The 24533-nt window shown below is 42.4% G+C and overlaps 1 protein-coding gene across 1 annotated transcript; it reads right to left on the bottom strand.

Annotated features, from left to right (window-relative positions):
* Positions 1-723: 723 nt before the first annotated feature.
* Positions 724-22813, bottom strand: DDX20 (DEAD-box helicase 20). The gene is made up of 12 exons (XM_075264054.1): positions 22746-22813; positions 21663-21879; positions 18747-18841; positions 17651-17819; positions 13178-13292; positions 10554-10696; positions 10341-10479; positions 10166-10224; positions 9538-9620; positions 6257-6362; positions 3892-3993; positions 724-2561 (listed from the first exon to the last, which is right to left on the bottom strand). Exons 2-12 carry the CDS (start codon positions 21844-21846, stop codon positions 1405-1407), a joined length of 2352 nt encoding a protein of 783 aa, XP_075120155.1. The 5' UTR covers positions 21847-21879; positions 22746-22813; the 3' UTR covers positions 724-1404.
* Positions 22814-24533: the final 1720 nt, after the last annotated feature.

Below are 24533 nucleotides of genomic sequence, written 5' to 3'. Positions count from 1 at the left end.
AACTTCTTGTTCCAACCTAGTCCCAAGTCTCGATGGTTTCAGACTACAAATCTTGTGAAATCTGAACTTGTAGTTGTGCCAACATCGTGCCTCAACTTTTTGTATTCAGTGCTGTATATACAGTCTATGTTCCAAGTGCTAGATAGGCAACAAACGACCCTGCCTTTTACAGTCACTAAACTTAAATCTTTTATCCAGGTTGGCTGTGCTATTAAAGGCAATGTCTGTCTGTTTTTTTAAAGGGAAAGTATGTTACAAAGCATCAGTACAAGCCTACTTCAGTAGACTGCAATTTTTACAAGCTCATCCATTTTGCTGGCAAAGTAATACAAAGTGTAGATAGTTCACCTGCAAAACCCGGGCAGAAAATGTGTGGCAGCACCCTTAGAATGCCAAGCCTAGTGTTCAGTCATCAGCTATAGAAGAGTTTCCCAATAATGAAATGTATCCATTATCCTCTGGCTGGAGGAAAAAATATCAGATCGCTGGGGGTTCCGACTGCTGAGACCTCCAGTGATCACGAGAACAGATCCTCTAAATGTTCCATGTGTATAGAACTCGTGGACCCCTGTACTTTTAATTCTTAGGGAGCATTCACACTACCGTCATTGTCCGACAGGTAGTGTCCGCTGCTAATGTCCGTTCAAAATCTTGTGCGGACATTAGCAGCGGACACTAGCTGTGTCCGTGACATTTTTCATTCATTTAAATGGCGATCGGGTGCGTTGTTTTACTGTCCGTGCCGGTCATTAACTGTCCGTTCCTAAAGATGTCCGACTTTTCAAGCAGACAGCAAAACCTGACATGTAGGTTTTTTCTGTCCGCTTAAAAAGTCAGACATCTTTAGGAACGGACACTTAAGGACAGGCACGGAGTGTAAAACAACGCACCCGATCGCCATTTAAATGAATGAAAAATGGCACGGACACAGCTAGTGTCCGCTGCTAATGTCCGTGCAAGTTTTTGAACGGACATTAGCAGCGGACACTACCTGTCGGACAATGACGGTAGTGTGAACGCCCCCTTAGAGAAACGCGTCCCCTAAGCTGTGAATAGGATGTAACGTGTCTACCCGGAAAAGATGTAGCTAATAAAACAGACTTGGAGGTAAAGCTGCTAGGCCTTCTTTAATCCCTATAAACTTTGTTAGGTGTAGTGCTCCTTTAGGGTTTTTATGAAAGGCACTCTTTACAGGACTGGCAGTTCCGCTATAGCACATAAAATATATAGATTTTTTTATCTACAGAATGGTAAGGTTAGTATAAGATTCTGTTATAAACCATGCACAGGTCATTCAGCTTTATGAAATAAACCAGTAGCCACATCACAAGTTCTTGCTTCGGCAGGGCAAAGAAATCAAACCTCATGAGATAATAAACTTACTATAGAAAGTGTTAGGAGACATCAAGGCTTCAGCATTTCGTGGAGGTAAACGGAGTGCATGTGGTAGGCAGACATCCAGTTAGAGCACTTGTAAACGTTTCTGTAATAAGAGCTTGAGACGGCAGAGTGGTAGTTCTGCCATGCTTGGTAATAGGAGCGCCAGTAGTCAGCATAGCTCATGGTACCATAAGGAAAAGCACTGGCATTCATATAGTCCAGCTGGTACATGTCGCCCTGAGTTTCCTGACATCGTGCTCTTCTGGACACTTCGTGGGGTCTTCTACCCCTTTTCCTAAGCTTTTTGGAACTACTAACTATTACATCTTTACCAACATTCGAGTTTGTTTTGACCAGGCTTGCCTGCTGCACGTCTTCTGAAGATGCTGGGACGTCATCCACATTTAACTGGCAAGCACCAGGCCCATCTGTCCTCTCAGCGGAGAGATCTGGATGAGAGCTCGATTGTGCCTTGTTCTTCAGTTTCTGCTGCGATTGTCTGGATTCTTCACTACTGTCTTCACTGTCTGATAAGGAGCTAGATGAACTATAACTTCTATCACTTGAATTCATACTTAGGTTACATTGTTCTGGAGTGTCTATGGCATCAGATGGCATATCTATCGAGCTATTCTCTTTGTCCAGGCTTTCAGAAGCAAGTCTCTCGGCGTGACTTCCGGTGTCTGTGTAAACACGGATGACTTCCACGTGTTTTTCTAAGCCTTCCTTAATAAACTGTTCGTAATCTTCGACAAGTTCAGCAAAAGATGATGTGCAAACCACGGGACGTTTGAAAGAAGATAAGCTTGGGATTTTAGGAAGGGAATTATCTGGTCCATGTTGGGTTTTGCTCTCATTCCCCAAGCCTTCTATTATCTTTTTAGGTTTACTGGTTTCGGTTGGTTTCTTAGGCAAGCTGGAAGTCTCTACGTTCACCCGTTCCTGTGGATTTTCCTTTTCTATAGACTTCTTTTTGGCAACTTTCTTTAGCTTAGGTTGAGTAGTTTTAGTGTTTTTCCTGCTCGCACCCAAGTCCGGTGGACTATTTATGTCCGCATTTGGCATCTCGATAGATACATCTGTTTTGACTTCAGACATTACAGCTTTAGGCGAGTTCTTCATGGAGGTTACCTCGACATTCCAGTCACAAGCTTCTTCCATTAGCCCTTCTGGAATTGGCTCTGTACAGTTCAATTAAAAAATGGAAACGTATGAAATAAAACCATTATCTCTGAACAGCTAAGTTGAAATAGAATCGTTTGGATGTGTGGATCAATAAAATATAAATATTACTTAGGTGTAGGCTGTCATAATCATTCCCATGCCATATGCTCACATTCACAGTGAATGGGATAGAGGCAACAAACTGAGAATACGTTTCTGATGTACCCAGTCATTTCTTTGGCACAGAGCAGTGATTTATGGCACCTAGATATTGCCAATGGTTTGGATCGCAGACACTACAGCAAAAATTACATCTATGCCAGAATCAGTGGAGCAGCCACTATCAAATGGTCTTGTTGATGGTGGTGAAAGGTCCTCTTTAATTTTTTTTTGTGGGGTGCGGAAATGTAAAAATGGAGATTCTGTTATTTTGATCTTTTTACAGCTATGGTGTTTGACGTGTGAGAAATATTTTTATGGTTTATTTATTTTGAGGAATAGGAATGCCTAATTTCTTTAAATATTTTGTTCATTTTTTGTGATTTTATTATAGGGATACTGTCACTCCTTAGGGAGAGACCACCTTGTCAGGTGTGTGGAGTCTAAAAGTCATTTTCGCTCCACTGTGGGGGATCATGGGACGAATATGCAAATATGTTTCCCAAGATGTAAATAGGGAAACATTGCCTCTGTATGCTGCCCTCTAGGGGAAGCGACCTTGAACATCATGCCCGTCTCCCTAGGCTGTGCTGATGAGACTCAATCAGATCGAAACAGCGCTGTCCACAGCTGGGATACTGACTTGACAAAACCCAGCATCATTGAAGCAAAGGCTTGTGGGAAAGTTGGGCATGATGTTCAAGGAAGCTACCAAGTCAGTTCTTTCTACGCTGCGTTGACGAGGTCCAAACAGACCGAAACAGCCATCCATAGCTTAGAAATTGTAAAAATCCCACATTATGCAGTAAAGGCTTCTGGGAAAGTCGGGCATGATGTTCAGGGTGCTTCCTATAGAGGGCAGCATAACAGAGGCACAGAAAGCTACAGCCAGGCATTTCCTCCTGAAGTAGCAGATGCCGGGGAAATGTGGTATTGGTGGCCGACCAGATGAACAGCTGTCCCCCTGCGACAAGGACGGTTTGAGTCCACAGAACAAGAGCCACTTGTACAAAGTGACTTTCTGTCCCCAGGATCCCCAAGCATGGTATGTTGATAGGGGTTGACATCATGACACAAACTCTTTAAGGTCTAGACACAATTTAGTATTCAAGCAGAAGAACGGGTTTGCAGTTTGTGTATCATGACAATTGGCATGATCACACTCCAATGACCCATAGTGACATTTACCGGGCAAAGGAAGTAGTCGAAGGTTGCACTTCTGAGCTATTGACATCATTAAATTTTCTTCTTCTCCCCGACAGCAAAAAGAGACAGAAAGTCCATAGGTACCTGTGAAAGTAGAGTTGTGCCATTAGATAAGCGGAAATAATTTATTAGATAAATTTGCACATAAACCTATTAAGCAAATGAAAGTAGAATCTCCACCTCATACATCAATATCCATGGAGAGACTAAAAGCACTGGGTCTCCAGATTTTATCTGGCTGCCATATGGGAAGTGGAAAGACATGTGCAATGTATGAAACACCTGGATCATTCACATCCCTACATTAGCTTGGTGGTATCCAGGACTATTGTACGACGTCTTAGGGACGCCTGCTTATAACATTAGAGACCCTTGGAAGACAAAAAAAATCAAAATCAAACCTATACTCACCTGTCCCTGGTGCTTCGGTGTCTCCCACCTCGTTCTGGTCCTGTTGCTCCAGGATCTTGTTTTAACAGAAGTCCCCGCTAAAAGTGACTACTGACGCTAAACAGGGAAGGACACAGTACATCACAGTTAGTGACCTCCCGTATCCTTTCCTTAGGCCGCTGATTGACCTCACTAGTCATGTACAGCAGGGACCTCCTCCAGAAGCAGCAGGACCAGACCCCGGTGAGAGACACCAGAGCACCGGTGACAGGCAAGTATGGTGTTTTTTATGTTGGTTTTTTTTTCACCTTCTCTGACCCAAATAAAAAAAAAAATCTTCTCCTGGACAACTCCTTTAAGTGAGCAGGTCTATCTTCTAGGACTCTGCTCAGCTCCAAGAAGTGGTTACAGAAGTCTAGGAAGAAGAGATACAGGCTAAGAGTTCAAAGAATTTTTGGATTCATGTAAATGATGAGGGCTTTATACATTATGGAGCATGGTGTATTCATTGGTGCATCAGTGAATTTCCCCAACCCCTCAAAAATGGGGGGCTTCAAGGGGTTTTCCAGGGACAAATAAAGTTTACCAGTTCACTGAACCAGCTTCATCTTATCTTATTAATATTATCTTATCTTACTAATCTTATCTTCTTATCTTATCTTCTTTCTTATATATACTTATACTAATAAAAGTTTGGATGTTTGCTCCTCAATCACGCAAAAACAGCTGAATAGATTTGGGTGAAATTTGGCACATAGATAGTTTGTAACCTGGATTAACACATAGGCTACTTTTTATCCCGGTAAATGACATGGCTTCACGACTGTTATGAAATTATGTTCACATACTATATTACACTGCTCTTGCAGCAGATTATCTCAGGTTCTGATAAAGCCAGGTCTGTAATTTCTCTATGTAAACACACAGCTAACCCTCAGTCCATTCAGTACATGTACATTTGATCTGCTCCAGGCAATGCTGGCACACTAGATGGGAAAACACCTTTAATCCAAATTGGCAGTTTGCCAATTTTAAACATGCCTGGAAAAAGAAAATCTAATTTGTCACAATGAGAGCTATGAAGGTAGCCAGAAGTCACAGAGTTCTCCTCAAGCAGAGATGAGGGGATCATCAGTGCCAACAAGACACTCAATTATATGGCATCCCAGCAAGCTGCTGAGATGCCGGAACCATCACGGCACAGTGCGAGGAACGAGTTCAGCTACAGGCCAGGTAGACAGCTGCTGAAACACCAGAGCAGGCGGATCATTGACGCCAACAAAACGCTCATTATATGGCTTCCCAGCGAGGTGCTGATGTGCTGGAACAATCACAGGCACAGCGCTAGGAACAAGTTCAGTGGCAGGCCAGCTTGACAGCTGCTGAAACGCTGGAGCTGGTGGATCATCAACGTCAACAACACGCTCATTATTTGGCGTCCTAGTGAGCTGCTGAGATGCCGGAACAATCACAGGCACGGCGTGAGGAACAAGTTCAGCAGCAGGACAGCTTAAGAGCTGCTGAAACGCCGGAGCAGGCAAACCATCGACGGCAGCAGTTTGCTAAATATAGGCGGATCATCAATGCCAACTACACACAGTTGTAGAGCAGGATGAACTTAGTACAGTTCACATTCTGTTCCATTAAATAAAGGTTAAAGGTCGTGTAAGTTTGGCTTCCATGTAGTTCTGGGCTTCTATGTGTTTGCTGCTCAAGCAATGTACCTGATAGCTGCATGTCTCACAAACTGTCAGTTAACAGTAAAATACACTAACCATTTTATAAGGTGTCAAAAAGATGCAATAATAAAAACATAGATCATATAAAATAACACCACAATTCAATAAGAAGATTGTTTAGAGACACTAAGTATATTCCATGACACTGCCAAATCAATGCAAAAGAACTTGAAGAGGTATTAAATGAGGAGGTGGTGGCGGGATTATTCATCCATTACCAAAACGTCCAGCTCTTCCAATTCGGTGCATGTACGTCTCCCAGTCATGCGGCACATCCAGATTTACTACCAAGTTTACTTTCTCAGCATCAATACCACGTGAAGTCTAACATATAAAAAGAAAAAAACATGAAAAGCCTACAAAAACAAAATATTCCAGAATTATTTTTATTATGGTTATAGTACAAGGCAAGCTGTAAAATAATTTTACACATAAAAAAACACAATGGCTGCACTGAGTTATCCAGCACATGTAACACACCTACAGCTCAATAACACAAGATCACTTAGCAGTTGGTAGGTACCAGGGGCAGTGCTGACAAGATTAGGAAGTAGGATTGGACGATCAAAATTGTGATTTTATCTCAATTAGATTACATTAATTGGATTTTATCTCAATTACAAATAAGGGTGATTTAGGCCACGCCCTTTAGAACACACCCCCTTTTGGGCAACCCTTGCAAGATTTATCTTGTGAGTTTCACCTGACAGTTTCATTTGGAAGTCCAAACCTGAAATGCTATTATACTCTGGGGTCTCTTCAGACCCCAGAGTATAATCAGCGGAGGCCCAGGGGAGGTTAGCAAATACCTTCCCTGAGTTCTGGAGCTGCTCCTGTTTTTTTTTTTCTTTTTAGGCCTGTTAAAGACATCAGGACCCGCTAAGCTCTGTAATTGGGTCTCAGTAATCCCTGATGTTATTCAGGATCCCGGAAGAATGCAAAGACCAGCTCCGGATCCCGGAAAGGTGAGTAAAATGTATTTATTTATTTTTTATTTATTTATTTTTTTTTTTATATGACTGATCACCTCCCATGAGCCTTCACTCATTATACTCTGAACTTAAGATGTATCCGGTCTGAACAAAACTGCAGGCAGGGGCTCACAAATAATGTACCGTATTTTTCGGACTATAAGACGCACCTAGGTTTTAGAGGAGGAAAATAGGGAAAAAAAATTTTGAAGCAAAAACTGGTAAAATATTTAATATATGGGAGTTGTAGTTTTGCAACAGCTGCAAGGCCACATTGACAGGTGACCCTGCAGCTGTACGGGGATGTATAGGGCGTTTTTTTTGCGGGGCCAGGTGTACTTTTTAGTTATACCATTTTGGGGAATATCTATTGCTTAGATCACCTTGTATTGAAAAAAAAACAGGAGGTGATTTAGAACTTTTATTTATTTCATATTTTTAAAGCTTTTTTTTTTTTTTTTTTTTTTACTATTTTATTCCCCCCCGGGGGCTTGAACCTGCGGTCACTTGATCGCAAGTCCCATAGACGGCAATACAACTGTATTGCCGTCTATGGGACATTCTGTCTATTAGTATTACAGCTGGTCATAGAGACCAGCCGCAATACTAATATATAGCAGTGACAGGCCTGGGAGCCTCATTAGGCTCCCGGCTGTCACCCGAACAGGTCGGCTCCTGCGATATCGCCGCGCAGGAGCCGGCCTGCAACTCTACAGGTACGGGGCCGGTGGGGACCGGCCCCGGGGGAGAAGGGGCCACCGATACTGACCCGGCATCCGCTGTACTAGAGAGGCGAATGCCAGGGAGGGATAGACGCCGGGGCCTGAGACATCGCTACGATCCTCTGCCCTGCATGAAGCCAGCAGGGCAGAGGAGCGCAGCGATGTCTCAGGCCCCGGCACCTGTAATGGCGTCTATCACTTGCCGGCTTCCGCCTCTCTATTACAGCGGATGCCAGGCGCCACCTTCAGACTATAAGACGCACCCTTCTTTTCCCCAAAAATTTTGGGGAAAAAAAGTGCGTCTTATAGTCCGAAAAATACGGTAATGACCAAACTGAAATAAGTGATGTGCACAAAATCACTTTGGTTTGGGCGGGTTCACATCCGCGCCCGGTCTCCACTTTGTGAGTTTCCCTATTCTGCCGACAGGAGACGGAAACCCGGCAGTCACTGTCCGCCCGTACGTGTCTTCTGGTTGTTGCAGCGAAACAGTTTTTTCTTTTTAACTGGACACAAAGTCCTGCATGTCCGACTTTGTGTCCGGTTAAAAAAAACAAACCAAAAACGGTTTTGCCGCAGAGAGGCAGAAGACACTCACGGGCGGGCACTTTGCAAACCCATTCAAAAGAATGGGTTTGACAACTGACTGCTGGTTTCCGTCTGCCCAGTTTCTCCTGTCTCCTGCCCAGTTTCTCGGGCAGAAGACGGAAACCTGAAAGTGGAGACCGGCGCAGGTGTGAACCCACCTATATACAGATTGACATTTTCTTTCAGTTATTTTTTGACTAATTACCCAGCTCTACTATGAAGTCTACAGGGCTTATAATAGCTTGTGCACCATGAAAAAAAAGTCATACCGTATATACTAGAGTATAAGCCGACCCGAATATAAGCCGAGGCCCCTAATTTTACCACAAAAAACTGGGAAAACTTATTGACTCGAGTATAAGCCGAGGGGGGGGATACAGCAGCTACTGGAAAATTTCAAAAATTAAAATGGTCGGTGTTTTTGGGTGCAGTAGTTGCTGGGTGCTGGGGAAGGGGAGGGGGTGTTTTGGTTGTCTGCCCCTTCCCTGAACTTGGGGACTGAGGTTTTTTTTTTTCCCCCACTTGGAATTCAGCCTGGCAGAATATAGGGGATCTGCAGTGCTCCTATTAACCCCTTCCCGACAGAACAGGAGCACTGCAGATCCCCTATATTCAGTAGACCGGGCACTTTCAAACACAAGGATACCTAATGTTTGTGTTTCACAGTCATTTCCTACTTTTATATGTATTCTAGGGAAAGGAGTCATTTAGATCTTTTATTTACTTTATTATTTTAATATATATATATATATATATATATATATATATATATATATATATATATATATATATATTTTTTAAACTTCTTTTTTTTCCCCACTATTTTATGGGAGATTCTATACATTGATATTGCGGCTGGTCATAGATTTGTGGAGATGGAAGGGGGGAGGATGAGCCTCTGACTCTACATCCTCAGTCCCCTGCAGATCAGTTGTTTGAAGCAATTGCTGACGCCAGTTCTGTACTTTTAGGAATATCTAGTTTAGCCAGTTTACCACATCTTTATCCTACCCATGTGTGTGGAATGAAGCTGTAATGCCAGGAACACCCATTACTAAAAGTGAAGAGCTTTGAACTGTAAACAATGAAGGGAATGCAGAATTCAATAAGCTCTTCAAACAGCTGATCGGCAAGGGTGCTTAAAAAGCTATCCTATAAGCTAGGTCATCAGTTTAAAAGTTTCCGGAATCCCTTCAAGCTACTGTTCAAGTGACTTACAAGGTCAGTAGAAATTAGGACCCGGCAGTGATACTGCTTCAGCTTGGCCATAGCATCAAGTCTTTGGTTTTGGTTCATACTGCCTGTGGAGGGGCAACAAAAGATTCATAAACTTTAAAGTAGTAATGTATCATAACCAATATATTATACAGTACACATTTGTGAATTATATTTCCTCAAATTCATCAGATTTTTTTTTGTATAACATTCCATTTCATTTTTTTAAACAATAAATCGATAGTACAATAGCACATATAAGAAACTATGTAAAATATCTTATCAAAGAAAAATGCCCCCACTACAAAATGATGGATCCATCTTTAAGTGAAGGTAGATCAGACTACACAGAAGTCTATGGAGAGGAAAGGGGGGAGAAGACGGAGATGACTAAAGGTCTCCAGGACGTCAATATAGTCTTTCTGCTTCTAAATTATGCAGCTTACACACACACACACACACACACACACACCATTATCTCCATAAACTTCTAAGAACTGCAGCCTCTCTTCAATGAAGAAGGGTCAGGAAGAAGCAATAGGAAAAGCAGGTAAGGAATCTGAAATAGCCTCTGAGAAATTATATTACAAAGCTTCTTATATTTAGAAGCCAGAGCAGATTTCCTACGTACCTGATATACATACAGCTGGAAAACCTTTGGCTGTTAGAACATCAGAGAGGTGTTGAGCCCTACAAAAATAAATTGGTTATACTTCACGTTGGTGCATTGAAAAACTATTACGGTAACTTCACTATAATAAAAAAAACAAACTAGTGTAATAAGCAATAGGGAGCAATACGGTTACCTGCTATGTAAGTTAGAAAACACCAAGGCTTGGTTAAAAGGGACTCTACTGAACAGCTCAAGCAAATGCTGCACCTTCTCTTCAAAAGTCTTGTGTGGAAGAGGATGCGAGTTCACCACCTTGTAATACTGTTTTAACCCTAGCCAGAACACAAGACGACAAATGTCAAGCCCAATACAATACGGATATCACTTTCTATTGAATTATACATACCGATGAGACTGGGGTCAGTTACATTCAATCTGACAAATGTTGGCTCCCTCATGTACTTTGTCAGCGCTTTAGCTAAGGATTCTGGGTATGTGGCAGAAACAGCTAGCATTTGCTTGTTGGCAGGAAGAGACGAGTAAATCCAGCTGATAAATTGGGAAGGAAAAAAAGAAAAAACATAAAAGCTGAACATTCATTTTTTCAGTAAGGCTAAACAGCATTAGAATTCCTAGAAATGAAGGATACTAGAATAACTCGTACAAGCAATCCACCTTGTGAATAATTTCTACACGCTCCTAGGCAAGTATGAAGGTTAGGGTAAAAAGAACTGACCAAAACCACAATACTCTTTTAGTAAAGCAAATGAAACACTGCAAGCCCCTTTTACTGTACCAGCGTAAAGATCTAGCTGCAGAATACTAATGAAGTCTCTCAGGATAGGTCATCAATAGCTGATCGGTGGAGATCCGACTCACTGAGCAGGAAATAGCTCTAATATCCTGCATACTTGTACTATGCGGCATACCTGTAAGCAATGAAGAGGGGGAAGCTGTGCCCCCTTCAAACAGATGATCAGTAGAGTTCCTGTCATGACTCCAAGGAGAGACATCTAGTTTGCTTACCCCACCCACTCACAGTGATTGACAGCTCTCCCTGTATCAGTGGATGTACACTTAAAGGGATCCTATCTTTTGATACCCTTTTTTTCTGACTAACACGTAGGAATAGCCTTAAGAAAGGCTACCTTTAGATGTCTTCTCAAAGCAGCCGTTCGGTAGAAATCCTGGTTTTCTTTGATACACAAATGAGTTCCATTGCAGCACTGTTGGCGGTCCCAATGCTGCGAGAAAACCTCCATCTTCTTCAGGAATACCCTCTGCCTGTGTCTTCTTCCATCCTGAGTTTCAATCTTCTAGGCCTCGGGCAGAGCCGACTGCGCATGCCTGCGGCCACAAGAAGAATGGCCGCTTACTCAGTAAGCTGTGTAAGTGGCCATAAGAAAATGGCATTCTTCTTGTGGCCGCAGGCATGCGTAGTCGACTCTGCCCTAGGCCTAGAAGACTGAAACCCAGGACAGAAGAAGACGTGTGAAGAGGCCGTTCCAGAAGAAGATTGAGGCGACCCTGGAGATCTCTGGGACGCCCCCAGTGCTGTGAGAGAACTCATTTGCAAACCGAAGAAAACCTGGATTTCTACCGAACGGCGGCGCGCAAAAGACATCTAAAAGGTAGGAGAAGAATAGCCTTTCTTAAGGCTATTCCTACGTGTTAATTTCCTATGCAAGGATCTGGGATTACCAGTAATTCATACAAGACCAGAAAGGGGTATCCCCACAGCAACAAAAATCAAGATTAAAACCTAACTTTTATTAAAGTCATTTAAAATAAGTCTATAAAGTTCATGTGTACCTCCTTCTACCACCTAGTGCAATAAAATCACTATTCCTCACTGAGTGGCAAATCTTTTTATGCAGGCGTGTGTTCTGTGATACCTAATTCGTATGTCGGGTGTTCACCCTGAATCTAGGTACTTGTTCATACCACTCTCTATAGCTCACCTAAGCTGACAGGTGCTCGTTCTGACCGCTCCCTCTCCCCTCCTCAAACAATTGGGTTTCAAATTGACTGTGCTGGGAGTCTCTGCCTGAGCTTATGACACTTATGAGAACCTGCAGCTCTGGACCCTGCTAGTTATTCTGCCTGTATCTGTGAGGACAGATTGATATCCTAGGACATCAGATATGTTCGTCCCTTATATTATAGCATCTCTACTATTCTTCTAGAGGAAATATCTGATATAGTCTGGGGTTTGTTCGCCCCCCAGTACGCTCTGTTCTCTTTGAATTCTTGTAAATCGCGAGTAAATTGTTGATGTTTACGATTTTTTATAAAATTTGTGAACTTCTCTATGTTTAGTTGAAGTTCTTTTTCTTTCTTACTAAACTCCGTTTCAAACGGCTGCAGCTGGGACACGCCCCCCCCCACCCCCCAATTTGAAACCCAAATGTTTGAGGAGGGGAGAGGGAGCGGTCAGAACGAGCACCTGTCAGCTTAGGTGAGCTATAGAGAGTGGTGTGAACAAGTACCTAGATTCAGGGTGAACACCCGACATACGGATTAGATATCACAGAACACACGCCTGCATAATTAGATTTGCCACTCAGTGAGGAATAGTGATTTTATTGCACTAGGTGGTAGAAGGAGGTACACATGAACTGTATAGACTTATTTTAAATGACTTTAATAAAAGTTAGGTTTTAATCTTGATTTTTGTTGCTGTGGGGATACCCCTTTCTGGTCTTGTATTCCTACGTGTTAGTCAGAAAAAAAAAAGTTATCCAATGATAGGATCCCTTTAAGGCTATCAATCACCGAGTATGGGTGTGGTAAGCCGGACTCTCACTGTCTCTTTGGACTCCTGTCAGGACTTTTATTCAGAAATTGTGGTCCAAGATATATATCTCACACTGCTCATCCTCTCTCTCTCTACATCATATCCTGCACTCATAGAGGGAAGCAAAATTTGCCTGACTTGTTCTCTTTAAGGAAGGGGGGTGGTATTGATGTTTATGCTTGTTATGTATATATTCAGTGTTCAATTAATGCAACCAATTAACTATTGCTTACTTAATTTGCTCCTGGAAGCTTCCTTCTTCCAGTAGCTTGTCAGCTTCATCAAGAATAAATAGACGGATGCTGGATGTGTTAAGATAGCCAATTTCTATCAATTGCTTTATTCGGCCTGCAACAGGGAAAAAAATTAAAATATTGAAATTTTCGTGTAAGCCCAGACTGGCAAATACAACCTGGCAAAATACGACAGTTTATTTTTACACATAATTAAAAGCAGATAGTCACTTAAGCCAGGGATGGACTCCAGCCATCAGTGAACAGTTCCAAAAAAATGGAGGCTCGAGTGCCAGCTCTTCCAAAAGATCTGTACTGAACATTTGTGTTACTTCTCAGGAGAAATCATGACTACGACTGAAAGAGCAGTAGGCAAGGTGCAGCTTAGCAAAATTAACAATGTCCACTGGAACAGGGTCTTAGAATTAGCATGCTAGAATCATTTTTTAAAATAATCTTGCTTTCTGGACACTGCAAAATTATTTCATGGATTGGAAATATTTTTTATATACCACTTTTCTGTCATAAAAAAAAAAAAAATACACAAAAAAAAACTAAAAACAAAAAATATAACCATAAAGGAAATCCTCCAAAACTACATCAGGCACAACTGATCCACTATGTTATGCCTAGTGGAGGACAAAGAGGGAGGGCATGATTAAGATATTCTCTCTAGGGTGACCTATGACCCCCTTTTTCCTGCACTCTCTGTCTCTCAAGACCAAAATATTAAAGAGGACCTTTCACCATTTTGTTCTATATACTGCCAGAAAGCTGACAGTGCACTGAGTTCAGCGCACTGTCGGCTTTCCCGATCTGGGCCCGGTGTGAAGAGCTTACGGCCCGGTACCGTAGCTCTTCTATGGTCAGAAGGGCGTTTCTGACAGCCAGAGGCGTCCTTCTTCACAGCACAGACAATCGCACTGTGCTGTGAGAGCCGGGAGGAACGCCCCCTCCCTCTGCTCACACAGCTCGTCCATAGACGAGTATTATCAGGGAGGGAGGGGGGAGTTCCTCTCGGCTCTCACAGCACAGCGTGATTGGCTGTGCTGTGAAGAAGGACGTCTCTGCCTGAGTGTCAGAAACGCCCTTCTGACCATAGAAGAGCTACAGTACCGGACCGTAAGCTCTTCACACTGGGCCCACATCGGGAGAGCCGACAGTGCGCTGAACTCGGCGCACTGTTAGCTTTCCAGCAGTATATAGAACTGCCTGTGGGCAAAATGGTGAAAGGTCCTCTTTAACACCTCTAAATTTTCTGCAGTCTGAACGGCGCCCTTGTAGTCTAAGGGTCCATTCAAACGGAGGAAAATGGTGAGGAATTTGGTGTGGAATTTCAGTGCTGAAAAAAAGCCTCCCATTGATTAAAGTGGGTTCTGCAAGCTTTTTTTTCTGCTAGCAGAAAAAGGAACCCATTGATGTCAATGGGAAGCTTTTTTTTCAGTGCTGAAATTCCACACCAAATTCCTCACCATTTTTCTCCGTGTGAATGGACCCTTAGGGTGCATGCACACTGAGTAACGCCGGGCGTGTATGAGAGCCGTACACGCCGGCATTACAGCAGACTGCCGAACACTTCCCATTCACTTCAATGGGAGCGCTCGTAACAGCGGCGTTTACGAGCGCTCCCATTGAAGTGAATGGGAAGTGTTCGGCAGCCCTGCTGTAACGCCGGCGTGTACGGCTCTCATACACGCCCGGCGTTACGTAGTGTGCATGCACCCTTAGACTGCACCATACTTATCTCAGTGGATAAATCTGCCACATCTTTAGACTGTCTAGTAAACTTTATACCACCACTACTAGATGGTGTATGGTGGACATTTGCAGATTTTTAGACACATAAAAAAGCCCCAAACTCTCCAATGTGATCTACAGATATTACAATTGTAAAACAATAATTATACAATTGGTAGAGAAATAACCAGCCTACATGTGATGGGCCGTATAGTTGTATAGTAATGGTTTCACAACTGTAATGAATCAGGCTCGGATTAAAAGTGCTTAAGGGTTAGTTCACACGTAAATAACGTGTGGCTTATTTTGGCACTGGAAAAAAAAGCTTCCTAATTAGGATGCTTTTTTTGGACCTTGCCAAGCTTTTTTTGGAGCTTTCTTTTGTGTAAAAACAGCTTAGAAAAAAAAAAAAAAGCCAGGCTGTTTTCCCCTCCTGTAAAGTGAATGGGCTGAAAAAAACTGCATCACGTTTTTTTCCGCGCGGTTTTCCTCCCATTCACTTCTATTGCTTTCTTCAGGCGGAAAACGCCTGAAGAAAGGTCATGTCGCTTCTTTTTCTCTACTAGCAGAAAAAAAAAAAGCTAGCAGTCTACATAGACTAATTGTATGGAGGAGGATTATAACGTGGATTCCGCTGTCAAAATCCTCCTCCATGTCCCCGTGTGAACTAGCCCTTACATTTAAAACAAGTAAGTGATCATAGAGATGTTTTTCTTATATTTAGGAGTGCTGGATCTCTTGGTTGTACCTATGGATTAGGACAGCAGACTCAAGCTGTATACCATACACCCAAAGGGGGATTATCACCGGCAGTCATCATCATCTCAGTATTGCTTTGGTATTATACTAAGAAACTGGCACTTGTAATGTTACATATTAGGTTAATATTGTATGTATAGGATGCATAACTGCCTTGTATCCATACCATCAGCAGAATCTGAAAATGTACGGTATAAGAAAACCTGAAGGCCAGTGTCTAACACTGGCTCTGGGCTTTACCAATAACCTAGAAACAGTTGCTAGCTAAAGAACGCCACTAAGTTGGAGTCAGAATCATAATGCAGACTACATGATGCCAAACAGATTGACTATGGTGTATTGGCATTCTAGAGAGAACACAGTACTAGCAAGAAAGGAAGACATCTTTCTCCTTTTACCAAAGAAAACTGACGATATTCACTAAGAAAACTGTTACTGTGTTAGATTCATTTTCAAATGAATGCACTTAAAGCGCAAGAAAATTTAGAAAACTAGGCATTTATATCAGAAGGTAATGAAGGTGTCAGAAGGCTTATGAGCTAGACACTAAGATCCAGAACAGTGAAGATGCAGCAGAACTCAGCATTGTGCTCACTTGGCCCTGATCATAAGATGAAGTAGAGATAAGCTGTGTGCATATGTTTCAGGTGAAGGGGCTTTTCCAATTCCTCTGGCTGAAGTCTCTAATCTATGCAGTGTGGCTAGAACACTGTATATTCACAAAATGGCATACATCGGCCATTAAATAAAAAAAAAAAAAAAAAGTTTGCAATAGTGCCAAACCTGGCTTTGGCATAAATGTCATTGGAGACACTTTTAGTGCAGTGGTCAAATATATTATGAACAACCCTGTAGCTGGGGAGGCCGAACTCAAAGCTCCACATGCACTAAACCATATAAGCGAGCCATTATTGTGGTAGTGCAGACATACAATGCTCCCTCTGTACTTATGGCAGAACATTCAATCCCTACACCTCAACCTTCCTGACAGACTAACATGCTGTCATTTTCTACATGCAGTGCAATCCACAGGATCCACCTAGTTTTGTAAGCAAAGATTGAGCAGAAATGGTCATATCCTTAGAATTTTCGATTTGAAATTCTAACTTTTTCTGGCCTTGGTATGCAGTAGGTAATGTCACTATGATTGACAGCCTTCCATAACTCAGCAGGCCGACCCACTGGACCAAGCCCAGAATCAGTACAGATTTAAATTAAGAAAATGAATCCACAAAACTATGTATTAGGCTCTATGGATATGACTGTGAGCTTTGTCAGTGTGCTAGCCGTGTTCTTCACGCCTACTGCATTGACCCATTTATTTCTATGGTCCCATACACACACCTGTGTATTATGAGCCAACTTATGTGGCAAAATTCCAGACAGGTCCTATTAGTGTTCTTTTTGCAGCTCCTGCTGTCCGACAGCAGTGAATGGGGCTGTATAGGCACGGGTGGCATCCAGATGTCACCCATGCCATTTAATAACAGCCCTGCTACATGCACATGTGTACATGTAGCAATAATCAGACAATAAACACATAAGATTGTATGGCATGTTTGGAGTGACCTTTTGAAGAGGACCTGTCACTAAGCCCAGAATGCTAAAAGAGATACTTCATTTATAAATCTGTCCACCTCTTTAAAATATATGGCCCTTATATTAAGATAAGATAAGGTAAGGTAATCTTTAATAGCCCCACCATGGGGAAATTAGCTTTTACTCTGGGCGGTAACCTTTAGTTTTTCTCAGAAAAAAAAAAAAACTCTGTGCCCCCTTGGAAAATAAAAGCTCATTTATACCTAACCTTTTATGGGACAATTTTTTTTTTGAGTGTTTTTTTAAAAAAAAAAAAAAAAAGCCAGACCAATCAGGGGAACAGAGACACACATATGAGGCATGTCATGCATCAGTTAAATATCTGTATAAGTAGAGAAAAGAAGAATCATTTATTAAGACAATAGAAAAGATGATTACCCGGCGAGCCCACGGCTATGTGACACTTCTTCAGCCGGGCTTTGTCCTGCGGCAGTGGTGTTCCACCTATAAAAACATGGCACTCCAACCCTTCCATATGACTCCCTATAGATATGATGACTGAATGGATTTGAACTGCAATTTCTCTTGTTGGAGCCAAAACCAGAATCTAAAAACAAACAAAAAAGAACAGAAACAGCATATTAATATGATACATATCTTAGATTTTGTGTGTATTAAGAAGTACACACAAGTAGATAAGAGGAGTCATACAGCACATAAATACGATGTGAAAACATTGGAGACAAGTTGCGCATATCTGATAGATGAATAGTATATATTATATATCCATCAATAATACTACATGCACCATTAACAATACAAAGCAATTCATATACATATAAAGCAACAAATTCATATTGTGTTATCAAATATGCATCAAATATGGATTAAGGTAATAACCGCTATCTAAAATATGCAGTCATCTTCTGAACTAAGCGCAATACAACCCATTAACCCCCAAGTGGGACAGACAAAAAGGGTTTAAATATTGGGCATAACCAGATCTGCAACGCACTACTGAAATCAGCATGATCACAGCCATATGAGAGTGGGAGGTCTGGAAAGTCTTTTGAGACGGTCCCACTTGGGGGTTAATGCACTGTACTGAACTTCGCTCAAGAGGACTACATATGTTAGATAGTGGTTATTAACATAACCCATGTGTCTTCACACAATATGCATTTATATCTTTATTTGTATTGTATATGAATTGCTTTATATTGTAAATGGGGCATTTATTACTATTGATGGGTATCTAATATATTATATTCATCTATCGCCTATGTGCAATCTGTCTTACGCTTTGATACCGAATTTATGTACTGCACCTTTTCTACTCATCTGTTTTTATCAATGTGAATTTAATAAGTTCTATAAATATTTTAGATTATGTGTATTCAGACCATTCCTGTAGCTATACAGTATTTATTGGGCATGCAATCTGTGTGGCATCTATGGTGTATATATAAAATGAGATAATGTATTGACTTCAACATGAGACAAAAGAGAATAAATAAAAAAAAAATAAGAATACCTGTGTTGCCATATTTTCCAGAATTAAAGAATCCAATGCCACTGTGGAGAAGACACAGGTTTTTCCAGTGCCAGACTTAGCCTGAACAATTAAATCTAAAATGATGGGGGAAAAAAAAAAAAAAAAAGAGAAGCCTTTTTATTCAAAGCTGACTAGTTATCGCTGAGCCACATGGAAAATACTCATGGAAATAATCTCATCCACGTACTGTGTAAAAAATACGCAGCAAAGACTAACCTGTGGAGTATATTTTTAAGGCCAGGTTCACACTACCTTTGGAATAAGTTTTGAAGGTGATTTTTTTTTTTTTTTTTTTTTTTTAAAACGAAGGAAACCCATCATAACAGACACTAAGGGAGCGTTCACACTACCGTCAGTGTCCGACAGCTAGTGTCCGCTGCTAATGTCCGTTCAAAATCTTGCACGGACATTAGCATCGGACACTAGCTGTGTCCGTGACATTTTGCATTGATTTAAATGGACATCAGGTGCGTTCTTTTATTGTCCAGGTCTGTCCTTAACTGTCCGTTCCCAAAGATGTCCGACTTTTCAAGCGGACAGCAAAACCCAACATGTAGGTTTTTGCTGTCCGCTTGAAAAGTCGGACATCTTTGGGAACGGACAGTTAAGGACAGACACGGACAGTAAAAGAACGCACCCGATTTCCATTTAAATCAATGCAAAATGTCACGGACACAGCTAGTGTCCGATGCTAATGTCCGTGCAAGATTTTGAACGGACATTAGCAGCGGACACTAGCTGTCGGACACTGACGGTAGTGTGAACGCTCCCTAACTGATGTTAATGTGTCCGTTTTTATTAACTCATTCATTTAATGGATCCGTTAAAAAAAAAAAAACGACACTTTAGCGTCAGTTAGTGTCAGTTTTTTTTCTTCTGCTTTGGGGGCATTCACACTATTGTTAATGACCATCAGTAGTGGCCGTTGGTTCTCCCCTCTCTGTCTCGATCCCTCTTCCCTCATAAGGACAGTTCACACGGAGTAAACTGGCGCACAATCTGGCACGTATACACGTGTCAGAGTTTGCGCGCTCAAAAAAGATCCCATTGATTTCAATGGGGTTACGATCGTATACGGCGCGTAATTTTGCGCCCGTAATTTTGAGGCCGCAAAATTACACGCCGTATACGATCGTAACCCCTATTGAAATCAATGGGATCTTTTTTGAGCGCGCAAACTCTGACACGCGTATATGTGCCAGATTGCGCGCCAGTTTACGCCGTGTGAACTGCCCTATAGATTGTAAACCCTTGCAGGCAGGGCTGAATCCTGCTGTACCAGTTGCTCACTGTTAGTATTATTTGTTTTGTATATTTTGGGTACCGTATGTAAACCCTCAATTGTATGGCACCATGGAATTAATGGCGTTATATAAATAAACAATAATAATAATTATTATAATTGTCCGCGACAAGATTTTAGAAACTGATTCCAGCTTAACCGTCAGAAATCCGTTAAAATACCATTTGTTTCAATGGGATTTTATCTTGTGTCCGTTAATGTCCGTTTACATCCAATCTGTTCCAATTCAGTGTTTTTTGCGGACAAAAAAACCCTACATGCAGCACTTTTATGTCCTTTAAAAAAAAACAAAAAAAAAACGTTTTTTTGACAGATGGCAAGTGTGTGTTATTTTTTAACATTGAAGTCTATGGGTAGTAGGCTTATAACGGACAGTAACTGATAGCCGCTAGAAAGCTGACAGTGCGCTGAATTTGGCTTTCCTGTTCTGTGCCCCAGTGAAGAGCTATCGGTGCCGGTACCGTAGCTCTTCACTGTCAGAAGGGTGTTTCAGACAGGAACGTTCAGTCAGGAACGTCCTTCCTCACAGCAGCGTCTATAGCGCTGTACTGTGAGAGGGGGCGTTCCTTACTGCCTAGCGATGACGCTAAGTGTAATCGCTGGGCAGTAAGGAACGCCCCCTCTCACAGTACAGCGCAATAGATGGTCAGAAATGCCCTTCTGATAGTGAAGAGCTACAGTACCGGCACTGATAGCTCTTCACCGGGGGCGCAGAATGGGAAAGCCAAATTCAGCGCACGGTCTGCTTTCTAGCAGTGTATTACACTGCATGTGCCCCAGGAGGTGAAAGATCCTCTTTAAGTAAAACAATGATTTCTTTTTAAACATAATACAAAATTGTTCTTCAATAAAAAAAAAAAAAAAAAAAAAAAAGATACTTTCTTCCAAACCAAGATATTTTCCTTAAAGAGAACCTTTCACCATTTTGCCCACATGCAGTTCTATATACTGCCGGAAAGCTGACAGTGCGCTGAGTTCAGCACACTGTCGGCTTTCCCGATCTGTGCCCGGTGTGAAGAGCTTACGGTCTGGTACCGTAGCTCTTCTATGGTCAGAAGGGCGTTTCTGACACTCATTCAGAGACGTCCTTCTTCACAGCACAGACAATCGCGCTGTGCTGTGAGAGCCGGGAGGAACGCCCCCTCCCTCCCTGATAATGCTCGTCTATGGACGAGTACTGCGAGCAGATGGAGGGGGCGTTCTCCCGGCTCTCACAGCACAGCGCGATTGTCTGTGCTGTGAAGAAGGACGTCTCTGAATGAGTGTCAGAAACGCCCTTCTGACCATAGAAGAGCTACGGTACCGGACCGTAAGCTCTTCACACCGGGCCCAGATCGGGAAAGCCGGCAGTGTGCTGAACTCAGCGCCCTGTCAGCTTTCCGGCAGTATATAGAACTGCCTGTGGGCAAAATGGTGAAAGGTCCTCTTTAACCACAAACAAACCTTATTCACTTCTGTGGAACCAAAGTGTAGAACCACATGTAAAGTTTGGAAACATGTAGCACTGGTATTTTTTTTTTTGAGAAATTATGAGTTTTGGAGGGGTTTTTTTATTCCCAAAATGATGTTTAACTATGCCACTTTACACTTACCTAACCCACACCTTCCAAGAGGGATGGCTTTGCTCTGAATAGGAGAAGGCTTGGTAAAGCCCGCTGCCTCCAAGCCCTCAAGAACAGGCCGTGACAAGAGCAGTGAGCTGAAGTCCACAACCTCACCAGGGGCCTGCAGGACATCTCCTGTACGTGGTCGAGAGCCCAGTGCGTGGGCAGCCATTTTTCCAGTCCAAAGGACAAACCTTATAGATGCCTGAAAGAGAACAGATATAAGTATACAATAGAGGAGCAGCTTAACAAACGGCAAGTATCAATTAGAAGTAGGTACAAAATATATCAGGAAATATATGGCGCATGCATGACCAGAATCCTATAGAATGGACCCCGCATAAACTCTGTTCTAAGAGGCTTCAGGTCCTCCCACTACAAAGCTGTTAGAGAAGCCATGGACATTGCCAGGGTCACTCAGATCCTTAGGCTGCTGGTTTCACAAGGTTGACTTTCAGCTTCCCAGCCTGAACCCGGCCATGTTGTTTGCGATGAACCAGTCTTACGCTTGCCCATTTGTCCTGCTAACCATTCACTGCTATGTAATCCCACCCCTTGTCAGGAGCCAGTCTCATCACACTGTTGTTTATTTCACCTCTCAGGACTTGTCTATGATTTTTCTAATAGTGGTGGGGAATGAGATAATAGATCACAGTAACTATCCCATTCGCTCCATGTTACCACAGAATTGCTGAAGCCGATCACAGCGGTCACATGTCAAAAATGCAGGGAATAAAAGCAGATTGTAATGGAAGGGGCGAATAATACAGACTGTAAGGTGGGCAGAGCTGGAGGGATTTACCAGGCAGTCTCTCTCATTCCCTGCACTCTCCTGACTGTACGGTTATGTCTTACTGGAATACACAGACACATGGACAGACAGATAAACTATACTATACGGCAGGTCCTGATGGTCATAGGTCCTATAGCTCTCATACAGACTGCAGCAGGCTGGCAGTGATGTGGGTGCCCACACTGCTGGCACAGGCCCCGTCACATCTGAGACCTAGGCACTGACCATACCAGGCTAAGCTGCTGCACTGTCACCCGCTGCATCTCCCGCCTACTTACCTCTCAGTAATACCACCCCAGAGATCTCCTGCTGCAGGTAGTTACCAGACACACAAGGCTAAAGGACCTTTGATGATGTCATGACCACGTGATCAGTCACATGACGGGGAGGAGTCCTGTAGGAGCATGAAGTGCAAAATGTGAGGAGGCTGTAGAATAACAGCAAGTGGAGAATAGTGTACATGTGTGTAATGTGGAGGCACCAGAGTGGTGTGTGTGATCACTGTACATGTAGTATATAGATGGATAAGTACTATATACTGCAGAGTGGTGTGTGTGATCACTGTACATGTAGTATAAGTACTTTATATACTGCATACAGCAGAGCGGTGTGTGATCACTGTACATGTATATATAGATGGATATGTACTGTATATACTGCATACAGCAGAGCGGTGTGTGTGATCACTGTACATGTATAAGTACTGTATATACTGCATACAGCAGAGCGGTGTGTGTGATCACTGTACATGTATATATAGATGGCTAAGTACTATATACTGCAGAGTGGTGTGTGTGATCACTGTACATGTATATATAGATGGATATGTACTGTATATACTGCATACAGCAGAGCGGTGTGTATGATCACTGTACATGTAGTATATAGATGGATAAGTACTATATACTGCAGAGTGGTGTGTGTGATCACTGTACATGTAGTATAAGTACTTTATATACTGCATACAGCAGAGCGGTGTGTGATCACTGTACATGTATATATAGATGGATATATACTGCATACAGCAGAGCGGTGTGTGTGATCACTGTACATGTATATATAGATGGATATGTACTGCATATACTGCATACAGCAGAGCGGTGTGTGTGATCACTGTACATGTATATATAGATGGCTATGTACTGTATATACTGCATACAGCAGAGCGGTGTGTGTGATCACTGTACATGTAGTATATATAGATGGATAAGTACTGTATATACTGCATACAGTAGAGCAGTGTATGATCGCTGTAAATGTACTATATAAAGATGGATAAGTACGGTATACTCTGTATACACCATAGAAATGTGTGTATTTAATATACAATATTTGCTGCACACAGCAGAACTGTGTATGTAAAGTTAGAGCTGTGTTTCACAATTGTCTACGAAATAGGGTTACATGAATTGTGTTATGTGTAATGCAGCACATATATAGACAAGTAAACCTGCTTGAGGCGCAATTCACATCTGCGTTCAGGTTTCCATTGGGGGGCGTTTGCTTGGGGACCCACGAATGGAAACCTATACACATCAAAAAGCAGTTACCTAAGGAAAACAAGTGGACCCTATAGACTATAATGAGGTCCGTGTGGTTTCTGCTCGGTTTCTGCACGAAACATGTGGAAAGAAAAGTGCTGCTTTTTAATGCGTATAGGTTTCCATTTGGAGGGTACCCATGTGGACTCCCCAACAGAAACCCAAACACTGATGTGAATGGGGCATAACAAACATTTGAAGCTGCTGGTGCCTCTGGAGTCCCATAAACCTCAAGGTGCAGGATCCTCCAGAGCAGGGGTAGGGAACGTACGGCTCTCCAGCTGTTGCAAAACTACAACTCCCAGCATGCATACTGGCTCTGCTGTTCTTGGAACCCCCATGGAAGTGAATGGAGCATGTTGGGAGTTGTAGTTTCACAGCAGCTGGAGAGCCGAAGGTTCCCTATCCCTGCTCCAGAGGCTTGCAGTTGTGCATGAACTCACTATTCAGCACTCCCTAAGCAGAGCTCACAAGCAGATAAGATTGCAGCGGGCCCAGACATACATGAAGTCTAATTCCGAAACA

This window comes from Leptodactylus fuscus, chromosome 2 (genome assembly GCF_031893055.1).
Source record: "Leptodactylus fuscus isolate aLepFus1 chromosome 2, aLepFus1.hap2, whole genome shotgun sequence".
Taxonomy (NCBI): domain Eukaryota; kingdom Metazoa; phylum Chordata; class Amphibia; order Anura; family Leptodactylidae; genus Leptodactylus; species Leptodactylus fuscus.
This window is presented reverse-complemented; position numbering and strand designations above follow the sequence as displayed.